Source organism: Macadamia integrifolia, chromosome 10, assembly GCF_013358625.1.
Source record: "Macadamia integrifolia cultivar HAES 741 chromosome 10, SCU_Mint_v3, whole genome shotgun sequence".
In the NCBI taxonomy this organism is placed as follows: Eukaryota; Viridiplantae; Streptophyta; class Magnoliopsida; order Proteales; family Proteaceae; genus Macadamia; species Macadamia integrifolia.
The window spans coordinates 17,214,396-17,228,106 of NC_056566.1; the positions used below are offsets into that span (position 1 = coordinate 17,214,396).

At 38.0% G+C, this 13,711-nt stretch overlaps 2 protein-coding genes and 1 non-coding gene across 4 annotated transcripts in view; all 3 read left to right on the forward strand.

Annotated features, from left to right (window-relative positions):
- Window positions 1–2,901, forward strand: part of LOC122091457 (structural maintenance of chromosomes protein 1) — a 31,747-nt gene extending 28,846 nt beyond the window's left edge. For both annotated transcript variants that reach the window (XM_042661421.1, XM_042661422.1), the window contains exons 16-18: window positions 1,493–1,744; window positions 2,182–2,406; window positions 2,530–2,901. In XM_042661421.1, the coding sequence (XP_042517355.1) occupies window positions 1,493–1,744; window positions 2,182–2,406; window positions 2,530–2,578 (526 nt within the window). In that variant the 3' untranslated portion in view covers window positions 2,579–2,901. The remainder of the gene's footprint in view (window positions 1–1,492; window positions 1,745–2,181; window positions 2,407–2,529) is intronic.
- Window positions 2,902–7,223: 4,322 nt separating this feature from the next.
- On the forward strand, window positions 7,224–10,211 carry LOC122091962 (patellin-4-like). The gene is made up of 4 exons (XM_042662229.1): window positions 7,224–8,289; window positions 9,356–9,480; window positions 9,571–9,712; window positions 9,884–10,211. The coding sequence occupies exons 1-4, from the start codon at window positions 7,549–7,551 to the stop codon at window positions 10,154–10,156; spliced, it is 1,281 nt and encodes a 426-aa protein (XP_042518163.1). The 5' UTR covers window positions 7,224–7,548; the 3' UTR covers window positions 10,157–10,211.
- Window positions 10,212–11,746: 1,535 nt separating this feature from the next.
- Window positions 11,747–11,819, forward strand: TRNAR-CCG. Its single transcript has one exon. It is a non-coding gene; the product is annotated as a tRNA-Arg (tRNA).
- Window positions 11,820–13,711: the final 1,892 nt, after the last annotated feature.

The following is a 13,711-nucleotide window of genomic DNA, read 5'->3' on the forward strand; positions in this document are numbered from 1 at the left end:
GGGGGGGGGTGAGGTGGTGTTGTGGGACATTGTTCAGGGACTTGGATCATGGGTTTTTATTATGTGATTAAGTTTAATAAAGGGAGATGGTCCAATTTGCTTGGGTGTCTCCTAGAGTCCATTCATAAGTCCTTAAGTTAAAGTGAAGTTTGATTAAGATATAGTCAAGGAAGTCCTATGGTTTAGTTCAAAGAAGTTTATTTAATTTTCTATTGAATTCTAGGTTTTTCCATTTTTTTTTTTCAAGCCAATGAATAATTCCATTCTTTAGGCACTATTTCCAGTAGCCTCTTTCACAACCAATCCAGTCTGAGAATTCAATTCTGTGAGGTTTCTGATAGAACCAATTATCATCTGGAACAAATTATCCCGGTCAACTATGTTTCAGGTTAGGGGTCTTCAATCTACTTCCTGTGTCTGTTTCTATTTTTGATATAGTTCCAATTCTCTGTGAAGTTTCTGTTAGAACAAATTATCCCGGTAAACTACAGGGTTTCAGCTTAGTGGTCTTCAATCTATTTCATATCTGTTTCTGTTTTTAATATTGTTCCAATTCTCTGCACACATTCCTGCTGACTGGTCTGAGTTTCTTTTAGTATTTTTTGTTAAACAACTGGTTTGTTTATTGGTATTTCAGCCCATTTATTTGCTCTGGTTAACCATATATTACTATCCTGTTTTGCTGAACTGCAGTCAAAACTTCTTCCACTGCTCCTGTCTAGACTCGAGGAAAACCTTACTTTTCTCAACTGCATTAGCTGTTAAGACCTGTAGACCACTTATTTGAAGTCTGTTGCATGTTCTGATCTATATTGGGTTACTTTTTTAAATTTCTATTAAAATCTTGTTTTCTGAAATTTTCAGTATTGTTTCTTGTGTAATTTCAATTTTATTCTCCTCGTAGTTATTATTTGCTTCTCCTATTACAATTAGGAATTGAGACATTTTCCTGACTCTTGTAGAACTAGGATTCCTGGTCCCAGTGCAATTAGGATATGATTAGAATCCTCTTTTCATCAGTGGGACTTTGTTTGACTTTGTCCTGTACTCCTGTGTGGAGCCAAAGGAGAGGAGCTCAAACTCAAGTTATCAAGGTTCTCCTGTGCTTGGACTTGATGTAGTTCAGTACTTCAGCTCATATAGACTGAGCGTAATATTAATTTGATGTGAGAGCTGCGAAAATTTCTCACTGTAGGTCTATACTTCAACACGATTTTGTGCAGGTGTAAGTTTTGCAAATGTTATTAGTTTAATCCACCCTTATTGTAACACATAGCAGAGCCTGTTTTGACTCAAATTTGGCACATAAGCCAGGCTATATGTTGCTTAAATTTGGGCCTGACCTGACATGTCTTTTAGCAGATAATACTGCTAGCACTCTGATGCAATCTTCATGGAACTGCGTCATTGGTCTTATATACGTGCAACTCTTATTATTTGCCTGTCTGTTTTGTGAAAGTTGATTGAATTGCACTTATTTTGGTTTATGCAGGTATGAGTTGTTCATGGAAGCTTTCATCCATATCTCGGACAATATTGACAAGATCTATAAGCAACTTACGAAAAGCCACACACATCCACTCGGTGGGACAGCATATTTGAATCTAGAAAATGAGGATGATCCTTTCTTACATGGAATTAAGTATACTGCCATGCCACCAACAAAGCGCTTCCGAGATATGGAACAATTATCTGGTGGGGAGAAGACCGTTGCAGCACTTGCATTGCTGTTCTCCATTCACAGGTTTACTTCAACATTTATGAGCTTGCATGTTCATCTCTTTCATGTTCAACTTGATTGATGTGCATGAATGCACAATGATGACCTCAAATAAATTTCGTTTCCATATTTCTGTGTTTGGTTGATGAATCTTTGTGATTGATTTGGGGGTTTTTTTTTTTTCGTTACAATTTGTTTTTCATTTGGTGGAGAATCATTTTTTTTTTGGTGTGGGTTGGAGGCGGTGAGATAGTGGTATTTTAAGATGCTAATTTCGAATATTTTCACCAGTATTTTTGCTTTGGAAGAACATCTCTATTAACAGTGATTGCATCATGAAACCAGACTTGAACTTTTTTTGGTGTTCTGAATACTTGTAACTATTGAACCTTGCTCGTCTCTGGTCATGCATGTTAGTCCATGAACTAAGCAAATTTCGCCTTCCATGTACTGTGTTGCAGTTACAAACCTTCTCCATTTTTCATATTGGATGAAGTCGATGCTGCTCTGGACAATCTGAATGTTGCGAAGGTTGCTGGATTCATCAGAGCAAAGTCATGTGGAGCAAGGGGTAGTCAAGAATCTGATGGAGGGAGTAGTTTCCAAAGCATTGTGATATCATTGAAGGATAGTTTCTATGACAAAGCTGAAGCATTGGTTGGAGTTTATAGAGACGCAGAGAGAAGGTGAGTCCCCCACCCTCGCCCTCTTGTCTGTTGGCCAAACCTGTAAATCATACTTCCAGACTTCCAGTGCACCATATCTACTACCGGTAGAAGTTTCATTACTGATCCTTTCACTGTTTGCAGCTGTTCAAGAACACTGACCTTTGATCTGACCAAATACCGGGAGTCATGAGAAGCTCGGGGAAGATCGAATTGAATTAAGTTACTGTATATATCTTCTGATTTGTAAGTAGAAGCTACTCCATCTGTAAGATAATGCAAATTGCTGCTACCAAATGGCCTCAACCATTGAACTAAGTTTGCAGATTGTAGGTTGTTAATTGTATCTGTGCTTATAAAGATTACTGATTTAAGCGAGTCATGCTACTGTTCTTGTTTCTTGTAATTGAATAAACCAATTTAAGGTCTTCTGAAGGAACACTTGGAGTGGTTGCCCTCTGAAGCTCCTACGAGATATGCAATGATATCCCAAGGTGAGACTCATTGAATTTGTTATCTGGATTCCTTTACATATAATTGATTAATTTGAATAGAAATTAGATTTCAGGTTGGGATTGTGTGAAATTTATGTTAGATAATGTAGGCTGCCATATAAATGATGCATGACGCCATGACCCCAAAAAAGAATGACGAGTTGGCCTTTGTCCTGCACTCCAGCCCAACCCCCTTCCCCATAATTTATAAAATCTATCATGATTTTATTGGGAAGGTGACTCGCACGTTTTATTTTTATGCCATGCAGTGGAAGGGTGATGTGCATTAACCCTTTTTTTTTTGTAAGTGATCCGAATCCAAACGCACGTCTTAAGATGCCTTTGTACAGATTTATTTCTACCCCTTTCACATAATAAACAAAGGGGTTCGCATTGATATTCTCTCTTGACATCCTCTCTTCTATTGACCTTGCGAGAGTTCTATGTGAATGATACTATTTTTCAATCCTTCTTTGATGGTGTGCAAATTCTTTCTTACATTGGGCTTCTAAGAAACATTCCCCCTTAAATATAATAGGGAAGGATGAATGTCACTTGGTGGTGCATGCATGCCCTCTTATTGGCTTGCATGTCGGTGTATTTTTTTTTGGGTTATTTACAACGCCACCCCCTAGAGAATACCAATATTGGAGGGACATCTCCTCTCTTTCACCAAATTGGGCTCGGACCCCCAACCGTCAGTCAACATTATAGAATATACCCAGAATGTTGACATCAACAGTTTATATTTTTTATAAATGCCATTTTGCCCTTAAAAATAATGGAGTACTGAAATTGCCCTTAAAATGTTTTATTCCCAAAATTGATTGAAAACGTTGGAGAAGAAGATTGAACTCCCTTTTCAGATTGACGATTGCAACACCTTCTGGCGACGGCATCTACGGCGGCTGCGAATGCGCAGTGAAGGAAAAGGCCGCCAACGGTGATGCAGTGCCCCTTCCGGTGACAGCATCTACGGCGGCTGCGAATGCGCAGTGAAGGAGAAGGCAGCCAACGGTGATGCAGTGTTGAGAGAGAGAGAGAGAGAGAGAGAGAGCCAAATCTGTGCTTGTAATGGAGAAAGCACTTAGTTTCTCTTTGATGGTTCGTTTTTTGTAACGGATCTTGATTGTGTTTCCTTGGTGGAGACGGGAATTTTGCTTGGAAGTAACAATTCTTTCTTGTGCTGGAGAATCGTTGTGGTTTTCTTTGGCTTTTGTCGTGGTTTTTTCTCCTTCATGTACTGTCGCGATCTTCAGGATTTTTTTGGGGATCGTTTATTCGTATTTGATTCGAGAACCAGTGGAGGAAATGCTTAGAAATGGTGAAATCCTCTGTTTCTAAACATTCTAAGGATCGTCTTATTTCATCAATATACAAAATGGAGGTTCTAAGGAATGTTCAGTACCCGCTGCAATGTCACAGCCTATTCCTATTAGTGTTTTGGCTTCTGCCCTGGCAAATGCAACACCTAAGTAACAGAGGACGATGCTGGGTGAAAGTCTGTACCCGCTAGTTGATCAGCTTGAGCATGAAATGGCATCTAAAGTGATAGGAATGTTGCTGGAGCTGGACCAAACAGAGGTCTTGCATTTGCTTGAGTCATCAGAAGCTTTGAAAGCAAAGGTCCCAAAGGCCATGGAGGTTCTGAGGAATGTTCAGTAGCAAGCAAGCAGTCCAACTGACCAACTGGCCTCACTGTCGCTTGGTGACAACCTTGTTCCTTTAATGAATGTTTGACATACAGTTTGATTACTAGTGCTAGATTTTAAATAAACTATTTGAAGAGTGTTTATGATACACTCTTGATTTAGACGATCACCATCTTTCGGCGAAATCGTGAAGGAGAAGTATGTAGAGAAAGACATTGGCTTTCTTCATTCTCCACCGACAAATCTAATCGGTTTCTTTCCCTATTTTGATTTTTACATCTTCTCCTATCAGTTCATGGTTCCATCAAGTCAATCGGAGTTGGCAAATTATTTTGAAGCTAAGTTGAGATTGGCACTGCTTGTTCTCCTTTGATGGGTAGACGACTTCTTGGAAGAATTACCTTTCTTCATTGTTGTCAAAAATTCCAGACGAATTATCCAGTTTAGGTTCTTAGGGCATACTTCAATTTTCAGTGAATTTGGGTTTTCTACGGAAGATGGTTGGGAGTCCATGTATTCAGGTTTCCTCTTCTTCAGCCATTTTCGGTTGCAGAAACCTAAAATAATAGTTCTCTCTCTCTCTCAATTGTTGAAAGAGAGGGTAAATAGGGGTATTTTTGGAAAAATAAAAATAAGCAATTTATCATTGTTTTACTCATAAGGGCAAAAGTGTCATTTTACAACATTATGTAACCCTAACTGACGGCAAAGGGTCCAAGTCTAATTTGGTGAAAGAGAGGGGGTGTCCCTCTAATATTGGCATTCTCCAGGGGGTGACGTTGTAAATTATCCTTTTATTTATTTATTTTTTGATAGGTTGGGAGGAAAGTAGGTAACAGCTAGGAGACTCAAACTGAGACCTTCTAGTGAACATGTGTTTTTGACACACTACAGCTCATCAATTGCGCTAGGCAACTGTTGTTAAACATGGTAATATTTATTTACCCATATAACAACGACAGAGTTCGATGAACAAACAACATAGAGGAACACACCAGGATGACAACAAACATTCGAGGGTAACAAAGTTAGAAGAGCGACAAACACAAAGGTAGTGGCCGCTGAGAACCTTCCTCTTGTATAATACTAGAGAGAAGTACATTGGTTGGTGGTGTAAAATAGTCTTCCTACATGACTGTAAACTACTAATCATTACTCAAATTTTCGAATATCTAAAAAATATCTTTGAATTCGTGACCTTCTAAAATGTTTTCTCACCAATGGCAGTTATCCTTCCACTCTCACCCTATAATATTTTTTATGGGAGCTTTCTAAAATGTTTTCCACACATGGCAGTTATCCTTCAACCCTCACCCAATAAAATTTTTTGGAAAAAGAATTCTTCCTGGTTGTGCGGTCATGGCACTAGTGCAGGGTTAATGAAGGGTATATATAAGCATCAAGATGGGGTGGGTATTTTAGGTTTTATAGGGGGGAGGGTTTTATTTTGTCACCCTTTGTGTCTAGGTGCAAGGGGCTAGGTGCAAGGGGCTGTCTGACCAAGAAAAGTTCATTTCTCCATGCTCCATATAGTATTTATATAATGATAACAACTAAAGCCTTGTCCCAAATAAGAACACTAGGATAGCCTAGTGGTGGTAGCTTCGGCTTGTAGAGCCAGCACCCAGGGGAGGAGGTCGTGGGATCAAACCCTGTCATATCATTGTGTGAGTGTGTGTGTGTATTTTCTTATTTATTCTGTACCCACCCATGGGTTGCCTAGATGGTTATGGCGTATTGGGGATTGTGTGGATTAGGCGCATGGTCTTAGGTTCGATTCCCCATCTGTGCATCTGCGATTTAAGTGGAGATCATGACGGTAGATTGCTGTGCTAGTCTCCTCGAGGATTAGTCTAGCATAAGCTAGCCCAGACACCTTGGTTAATAGAGGGAAAAAAAAAAGCCTTGTCCCAATTTAATAGGCCGATGAAAGTGCATATAGAAGTATCAATGGTACAAGCATTATTGTCTTTCATAGGGGGAGGGGCGGGTACGACAAGGCAATCACTTCAACCTCTATGTGGTTTGAGTGCAGCACACACACTCCCTCAAAGAAACCATTTTCCCTTTCTTATAAATAATATACATAATTATTCTTGGGACAAAGTTTTTTGTCTGGAAATGATCACCTTTCCCTCTTTTGCGTGCACACCCTTGTGTCTGGGCGTAGGGGCCATTCCCGACAAAAAACACTTATCGTTATTGTTTCTCTATGTGAGAGTGTGGCACCTGCACTCACACATGGGCAACGAAATGAAAAGCCCACCCCTATGAAAAGGAATATGAATCTTTTGTGGATTTTTTCTCTTGCGATCCCATTAATCCTTGTACACGTGCAATAATCAGCCCCCTACAAGAAACACTTTCCTATTATTAGTAAGAATAAATATTAATATTAAAAAAAGAAAAAGAGTATGGTGGATAAATAAGCAAAGCGTGTAAAATTTGCAGCCCTAATGCCAGGAGGATTGGCTGTGCTGGAGCTGGACTGTTAGGTAGTTTATTAGGCTTATCCTCGACTGTTTCATGTCTGTTATGCTTTAAAAAAAAATTCTTCTCAAGTAGTTTTTTGGGTCAAGAACAGTCTGTTTAAATGTTTGAAGGTTTCAAAATTTCTGTCTTTCTCCAAAGCTAATCCAATTATCAACCACTCTGAGACATGGCATATTACGATACCAAATCAACGCCCCAGGTTTCTTGGCGCCAGGCAATGGACGGTTGTGATTTTAATCTCTACAATCTTACAGTTAAGAATTACAGCTGCCTCTGCGTCCATTTTAAGAGGAGACTATAAGGAGAGCAAAGAAACCTTTCTCCGTAGAAGGAGGAGAGAAACAAGAGAGAGAAAGCGAAAAGAAAGAAAAAGGCCCCCAATAAACCCAAGAAGTATTCCAACAACGGAGACCGTTCCCCTGTCTCTAAACTCTTGAGTCTCGACCACCTCTGACGTTCAGTTTTCCGGCCTGTCCTTGGACTGCCGGAATTCTGCTCGGAGTTCTGGTTCGAGTTCGAAGACTATGGCGATGGTGGGTTATGACATTCGTGACTCCTCCATTGAATACGAAGAAGAAGAAGAAGAAGAAGAAGAAGAAGAAGAAGAAGAAGAAGTGGGTACAGAGCTGAAACCCCATAAGAAGAAAGCAATGCTGGAATTTAGATGCAAATTGCAAGATGCTATCATGGATAATAATCTCTTTCCTCGTTCTAAGAATGACCAGGAATTGGAAATCAGGAGTATCCTGGACATCTCTCTTTGGGGAGTCCCTTTGTTACCCAGTGAAGGCCATGAGGGTACCGATATAATCCTCTTGAAGTTCTTAAGAGCCAAAGATTTCAAGGTCTCTGAAGCATTTGAGATGCTTCGGAAGACTTTGATATGGCGGAAGGAGTTCACAGTTGATGGGATTTTAGAAGAGAAATTTGATTCACATCTTGAAGAATCACATATGTCATATTTCTGTGATACTGATAGAGATGGTCGTCCACTGTTGTACAATTACTTTGGTGTTCTTAAAGATAAGGAATTGAGCAAGAAGATATTTGGGGCAGAGGCTAGAATCGAAGAATTTATGAGGTGGAGGATCCAATTGATGGAGAGGGCTGTACAACAGTTGAGATTTAAGCCTGGTGGGGTTGATTCAATTATTAATATTGTAGACATGAAGGGCTCACCGGGGACGACGAAGGAGCTTCGTATGGTATGCAACAAACTACTTTGGATGCTTCAAGACTATTACCCAGAGATTGTTCGAAGATATGTGAGTGTTCAATGCATCCCATCTGTTTATTTGTTGTTTAGGATTGTTCTTTCTTTGATTCTGTTTAACTTCTCTATCATCAGTTTCATTGTTGGATTGAATATGCACGGATGTTTCTTTTAAATATTTTCTTTCCAACTTTTCTTGAAAATTGGGAGTAATGTTAAATCTAGGTATAGATGATCTGAAGCTAGATTGCCATGAAAGAAGTGAATTATTGTGAAGGATATACAGATCATAGCCCCTGTTAGCCTGTTTAGTCTCATAAATTTCTTCTTGTTTTGCTTGCAAACACTGGTCTAAAATATCTGTGGTTTTCTGTGTTCTCATTTTCTAACTTCTTTGGCTGCTCAACATGGTACTTGACCAATAGGAAAGGATTGAAGATGTGAGTACACATACTTAGGTATCAGAAGCAGGAATTTGATCTTGAATCGAACGTAATTCAATATATATAGAAAGGATGGAAGATGTGAGTACACATACTAAAGCTATCAGTAGCAGGATTTTGATCTTGAATCAAACGTAATTCAAAATATATAGCTCAACTCACCGATCTTTTTTAGACTCTTGCCCTGTATTTATCTGGGAGATGATATGATCCCAAACGAACAGGTGTGGAAGCTATAATTGTAAACTATGATCGAATCTATGGAAGCATTGGTTTATACATTCCTCTTAGTGAGTATGCTAAAAAAGGAAAATTATAAATCAACTCAACTCAACTCATGAAGCCCTATACTGACTATTTAGATTCATGGATGTTTTGGAATGCTTTGTTTCGCGTAAAGCTTACCTGCATTTTTCCCCCTTTGGAGGCAAACTTACATCTCTTGCTCTAAACAGAGATTATTTGATTCTGATTCTAAAGAAAGGAATGGTGGCATTATTAACACTTTTATCCCTGAGCACTGCATTCTACCTCTTACCATGTTGTTCTTTTACAAGGCATATGTAGTGTTAGAAGAAGAAAATAGATTTTCAGTAATGCACTCCTCTGTTGTTTCATAACTCAAACTTTGGATACTCTAGTTTCTGTCATTTATTTGTGTCATTTTATTTACAGGTATTTGTAAATGTCCCTCTTTGGTTTTATGCATACCATACTCTTTTCTGCAAGATCTTAGATCCAAGGAATAGAAAAAAGTTCATCTTTGCCCGGAAAACCAGAGTAGCAAAGACCCTTACCAAGTAAGACTAATTAAATTTTCATTTATAAACATGGATTCTTATCTCTGGCCATTAATCCCCTAAATTTTGATACCCTTTTGCTTTGTAAAGATCTACAGCCCCTGAACACATTCCAGTTCAATATGGTGGCCTTAGAAGGGAAAATGATGATGAGTTCTCGCCGGAGAATGAAGTTTTGGAGATGATTGTTAAACCAGGTGCAATAGAAAGCATCCAAATTCCAGTTAATGAGGTAATTCTCATGTTCATCAAAATCCAGTAACTCACTCATTTCCCTGATTAGGAGAAACAAACTGACATCCATTAGTTACTCTAGTTTCCTTTTATATGATCTCTCTCTCTCTCTCTCTCTCTCTCTCTCTCTCTCTCTCTCTCTAATGGTATCTTTTATTGAAATTATCAGCCAGGAGTGACGGTGGTGTGGGATGTTACAGTCGTGGGAGGGGATGTGGCTTACAGAGAGGAATTTCTTCCTCATGATGAAGGTTCTTACAAGATACTAATTCATCAGGACAAGAAAATGGAAGCCAGTATTAGAAATTCATTTTACATTAATGAACCAGGGCTGGTTCTGTTGACAGTTGATAATGGAGGCTTCAAGAAGAAGAGAGTTTTCTATAGATTTAAATTGAAACCCACTCTCCCCATGTATATTCTATTACGTCCCAACATGTAATCTTCTTTTTCGTCTTCTTTCAAATTTTCAGAATTTTTTTTTTTTTTTACCCTGATACTTCATTCATGTTAACAATTTGGTTTGCATCATTGCTGTAAATCTTTTTTTTTTTTTTTTTTTTTTGGTTTTGTAGTTCCAAATTCAAATGTAATGAAAGTTGGTGAGCTTTTTAAAGGGTTTCTGCTAATGCTTTGTTTGGTTGCAAGGGGAAATGAAGCGAAGGGAGGTGAAATTTTCATATTTAAAAAAAAATATTTGTAGTCATTACCTCATATGATTATATCACTAACTTTAAATTATTTCATATTTAGTTATTAAATTTCACTTTACTTTGCATCCAAAACCCTTTGCTATAATATGTAAAATAAAAACTACATGTAAAGTTTATACTATCACATGAAGTAATGATTATTAAAGTTTTTTTTTTTTTTTTTCAAGTATGAAAATTTCACTTTCTTGCAACCAAAGTTACCAAACAATGGGCTAGGTTTTTCAAACCTTAGCCCAATCAGAGGTCGCTTAATTGAGATCAGGCCCGGTCCAATCCTCGATTGGACTATAATATCTTAGTCAAGGCCTAAGCCTATTGGGCACCGCACAACCCAACTTGGCCCTGATTGATCCACAAACCTTGTATATTGCCATTTGAGTCTCTATATGCACTAAGAAAAAATGGAACTTGACCAACATCAATCATTCTTAAAAATATTGTTAACCTAAATAAAACAAATTTTTTTTTTTTAGATAAACAATAACATTTTCTTTTTGGTAGATAAACAATAAAACAGAGTCCCATAATATATCAATAACATGTAAATACAAATGTTAAATTGTACAGGTTGACCAATTTAGCCAAAGTCCTATTCGGGCCATTTTGACACCCCTAGTTACAATAACTAATGAGTTCATGTAAAACCAGATCAAAGAGTAAATTGAAAAGTCGTATTGTTTTGGAAACTATGCATGTGAGCATGGGATCTTGAGGTATATTCAACAAAAGAATATATGTTATATTTTTTTTAATAGAAAAATATTTACGGTTGAAGAGAACATAATTGTCATGTTTGTGATTCAATTCATCATAAACTTAAATCTTATCCCAACTAAATGGGGTTGATTGCATAGATCAAATCAAAGACCAAAAAATGAAAAATGAAAAATGAAAAAAGAAAGGAAATAAAACACAAGAAGTTAGTAAAATTTCGCTTAATGGGGCCACTTACATAGATTCTGGTCTTCCAATCAACTTTATTCGAGGTCATGCTTATGACCTAAACTATGTATATCTTTCCTCACTACTTTCTCATATGATCATTTTAGGTTTGCTCTTAACTCTTTTAGTTCCTTCAATTTGAATCAGATCACTCTTCCTTCTTAACGTATCCTCAGGCCTCCGTTGAACATGATCATATCACTTCAAATGACTTTCTCAAAGCTTTTCATAAATCGAGAAAACTCTAAAATCTGTTATAATCTGGTCATACCTTACTTTATCTTTACTAATTTTATTGCACATCCATTTCAATATCTGTATGTAAATGGTAACGTTTATCATTTAATTAAAAAAAATATACATGTTCCATGACGGTTGTTCGCGTGGCCTAATGGATAAGGCGCTCGCCTCCGGAGCGGGAGATTGTGGGTTCGAGTCCCATCGTGAACGTTGTTTTCTTTTGAAGGTTAATTCTTTTTATTTTTTTTACCTGAAGTCTTAATTGTTGATCACCCCTTCAATTTCTTCTTTGGTGGAAAACTTTTGGTCCTAATCGATTGATGATTAAGTGGGCCTAAGGTTTATCACTGCCGTAGGAGTGTAAGATCTATTGAGAACGACCAACCTTCGGTTCTCTGCAACAGTTCTCGATGCCAGGGTTCTAAGAATCGGGAATCGGGTTGGTGAATCGCCCTATTCTGCTGTTGAGCTTTCTTCTATTTTTGGTGAAATATCGGATTTTTGTTCTTGATGCTTGTATAGATTTCTTAAAAAGTGAATTTACAAGACATGCCCCTCTATCACAACTCAGCTAAAACAATTGTGAGTAGGTGTGCCAAAAGTGGATCGGGCTCCTCTTGCCATCCAATGGTTGGGAGGATTCAAACACGCATTTCAACATATGGACGCACATCTTCAGATATGTCCAATCGTTGGATGGTTAATTGGACATCATAATAATTGAAGAGGATCTTTTTCATTCAAAAGTTGGTTCTTAGTGACAAACATGACCTGAATTGTCAGATTGAAGCCCGAGACCGGCCTAATAATATACTAAGGCTGCATTTGGTAGTCATTTTGTTTTAGAAATGACATTTTGTGTCTAAATCAGATTTTTTTGTTTTTGTGTCAAAATTCTGTTTTGAAACGAAACTCTAACATCAAAACATGAGTTACCCTGGACGTTTCTTGTTTCTGGCATTATTTTTTACCCTGTTCATTTAAAAAAAGGAAAAAACAAATTGTGGGCACCAAAAGGCAGATTCCGTTTTCTTATTCCCGTTAAAAAAGAAAGAAAAGGAAGACCACCAAACGCAACCTGAATGTGTTGGACTCAAATATTGATCAATTGGATATTAAGAGGTCCTCGAACAATGTAGTGGCTCTCACTTGACTGAACTAAATGAATATTGTGATCAACCGTTTATAGTTTGATCATCATGTTTAAGCATATTTAGCCTGATTATAAGTCATTTAGGGATTTTGACATGTTTAAAATCCGTTTATAACCGGATTAGTCAAGTAACCCATTTAAATTCGGATTAGTCCAATTACTTTGGATATGATGACGGACTGGAAATCAACCATCTGAATAAAAATGTGTCAATGCCTTGGCCTATGAGGAGTTCACATCCTCTGTAGTGAGCGGTGAGCATTGAACCTTTGAGAGCATCTGGGCGGATACCCAGGGACTCCTAGCCATCTGATACTTATTGTACCCGTTGAGGGCTCTTAAATTAGTGGAGATTGATCAAGCCTGACTAAAACCGATCGGCCCCCCCACCAGCCAAACTGACCAATTGATTGAATTTTTTTTTTTTTCCGTATTGCCCGATCGCTCTCAGCCATCCAGAACCTCACCGCACCAGTGCGGGAAGGCGGAGGATTTTTTCACGGGTGCAAGACGACTCTATTTGTGAGGAATAGTAAAATGACGGTTAAGCAAACCCTCTTTGGACGTGCCACTGTTATAGGGACGTTGTAAATCGGTTAAAACAGTATTGTAAGTTACACCAAAGCCTCTAAGTACGTTACAACAAGAAGAAGTTATAAATAGATGTCTACTGCTCTAAGTTATAAATAGATGTCTACTGCTCTACTTCTCCCTCAGTGGTCAGTAGCATTGCCCATGCAAATCAAGATAAGCTCTTCTCTTTTCTTCCTGAGATTTCAGAGCTCCCATTAAAAGAGGAAACAAAAAAATCTGAAATCTCAGGAGGAACAAAGACGAGACTCTCTTGATGACCCCTTCAAGAAGAGTTATAAGTTCTTGATTTGTTTACGTAGGGGAGTAATATTCTATCTTCTTGAAATAATGATCATCTCTTTTTCTGATGAGTGAC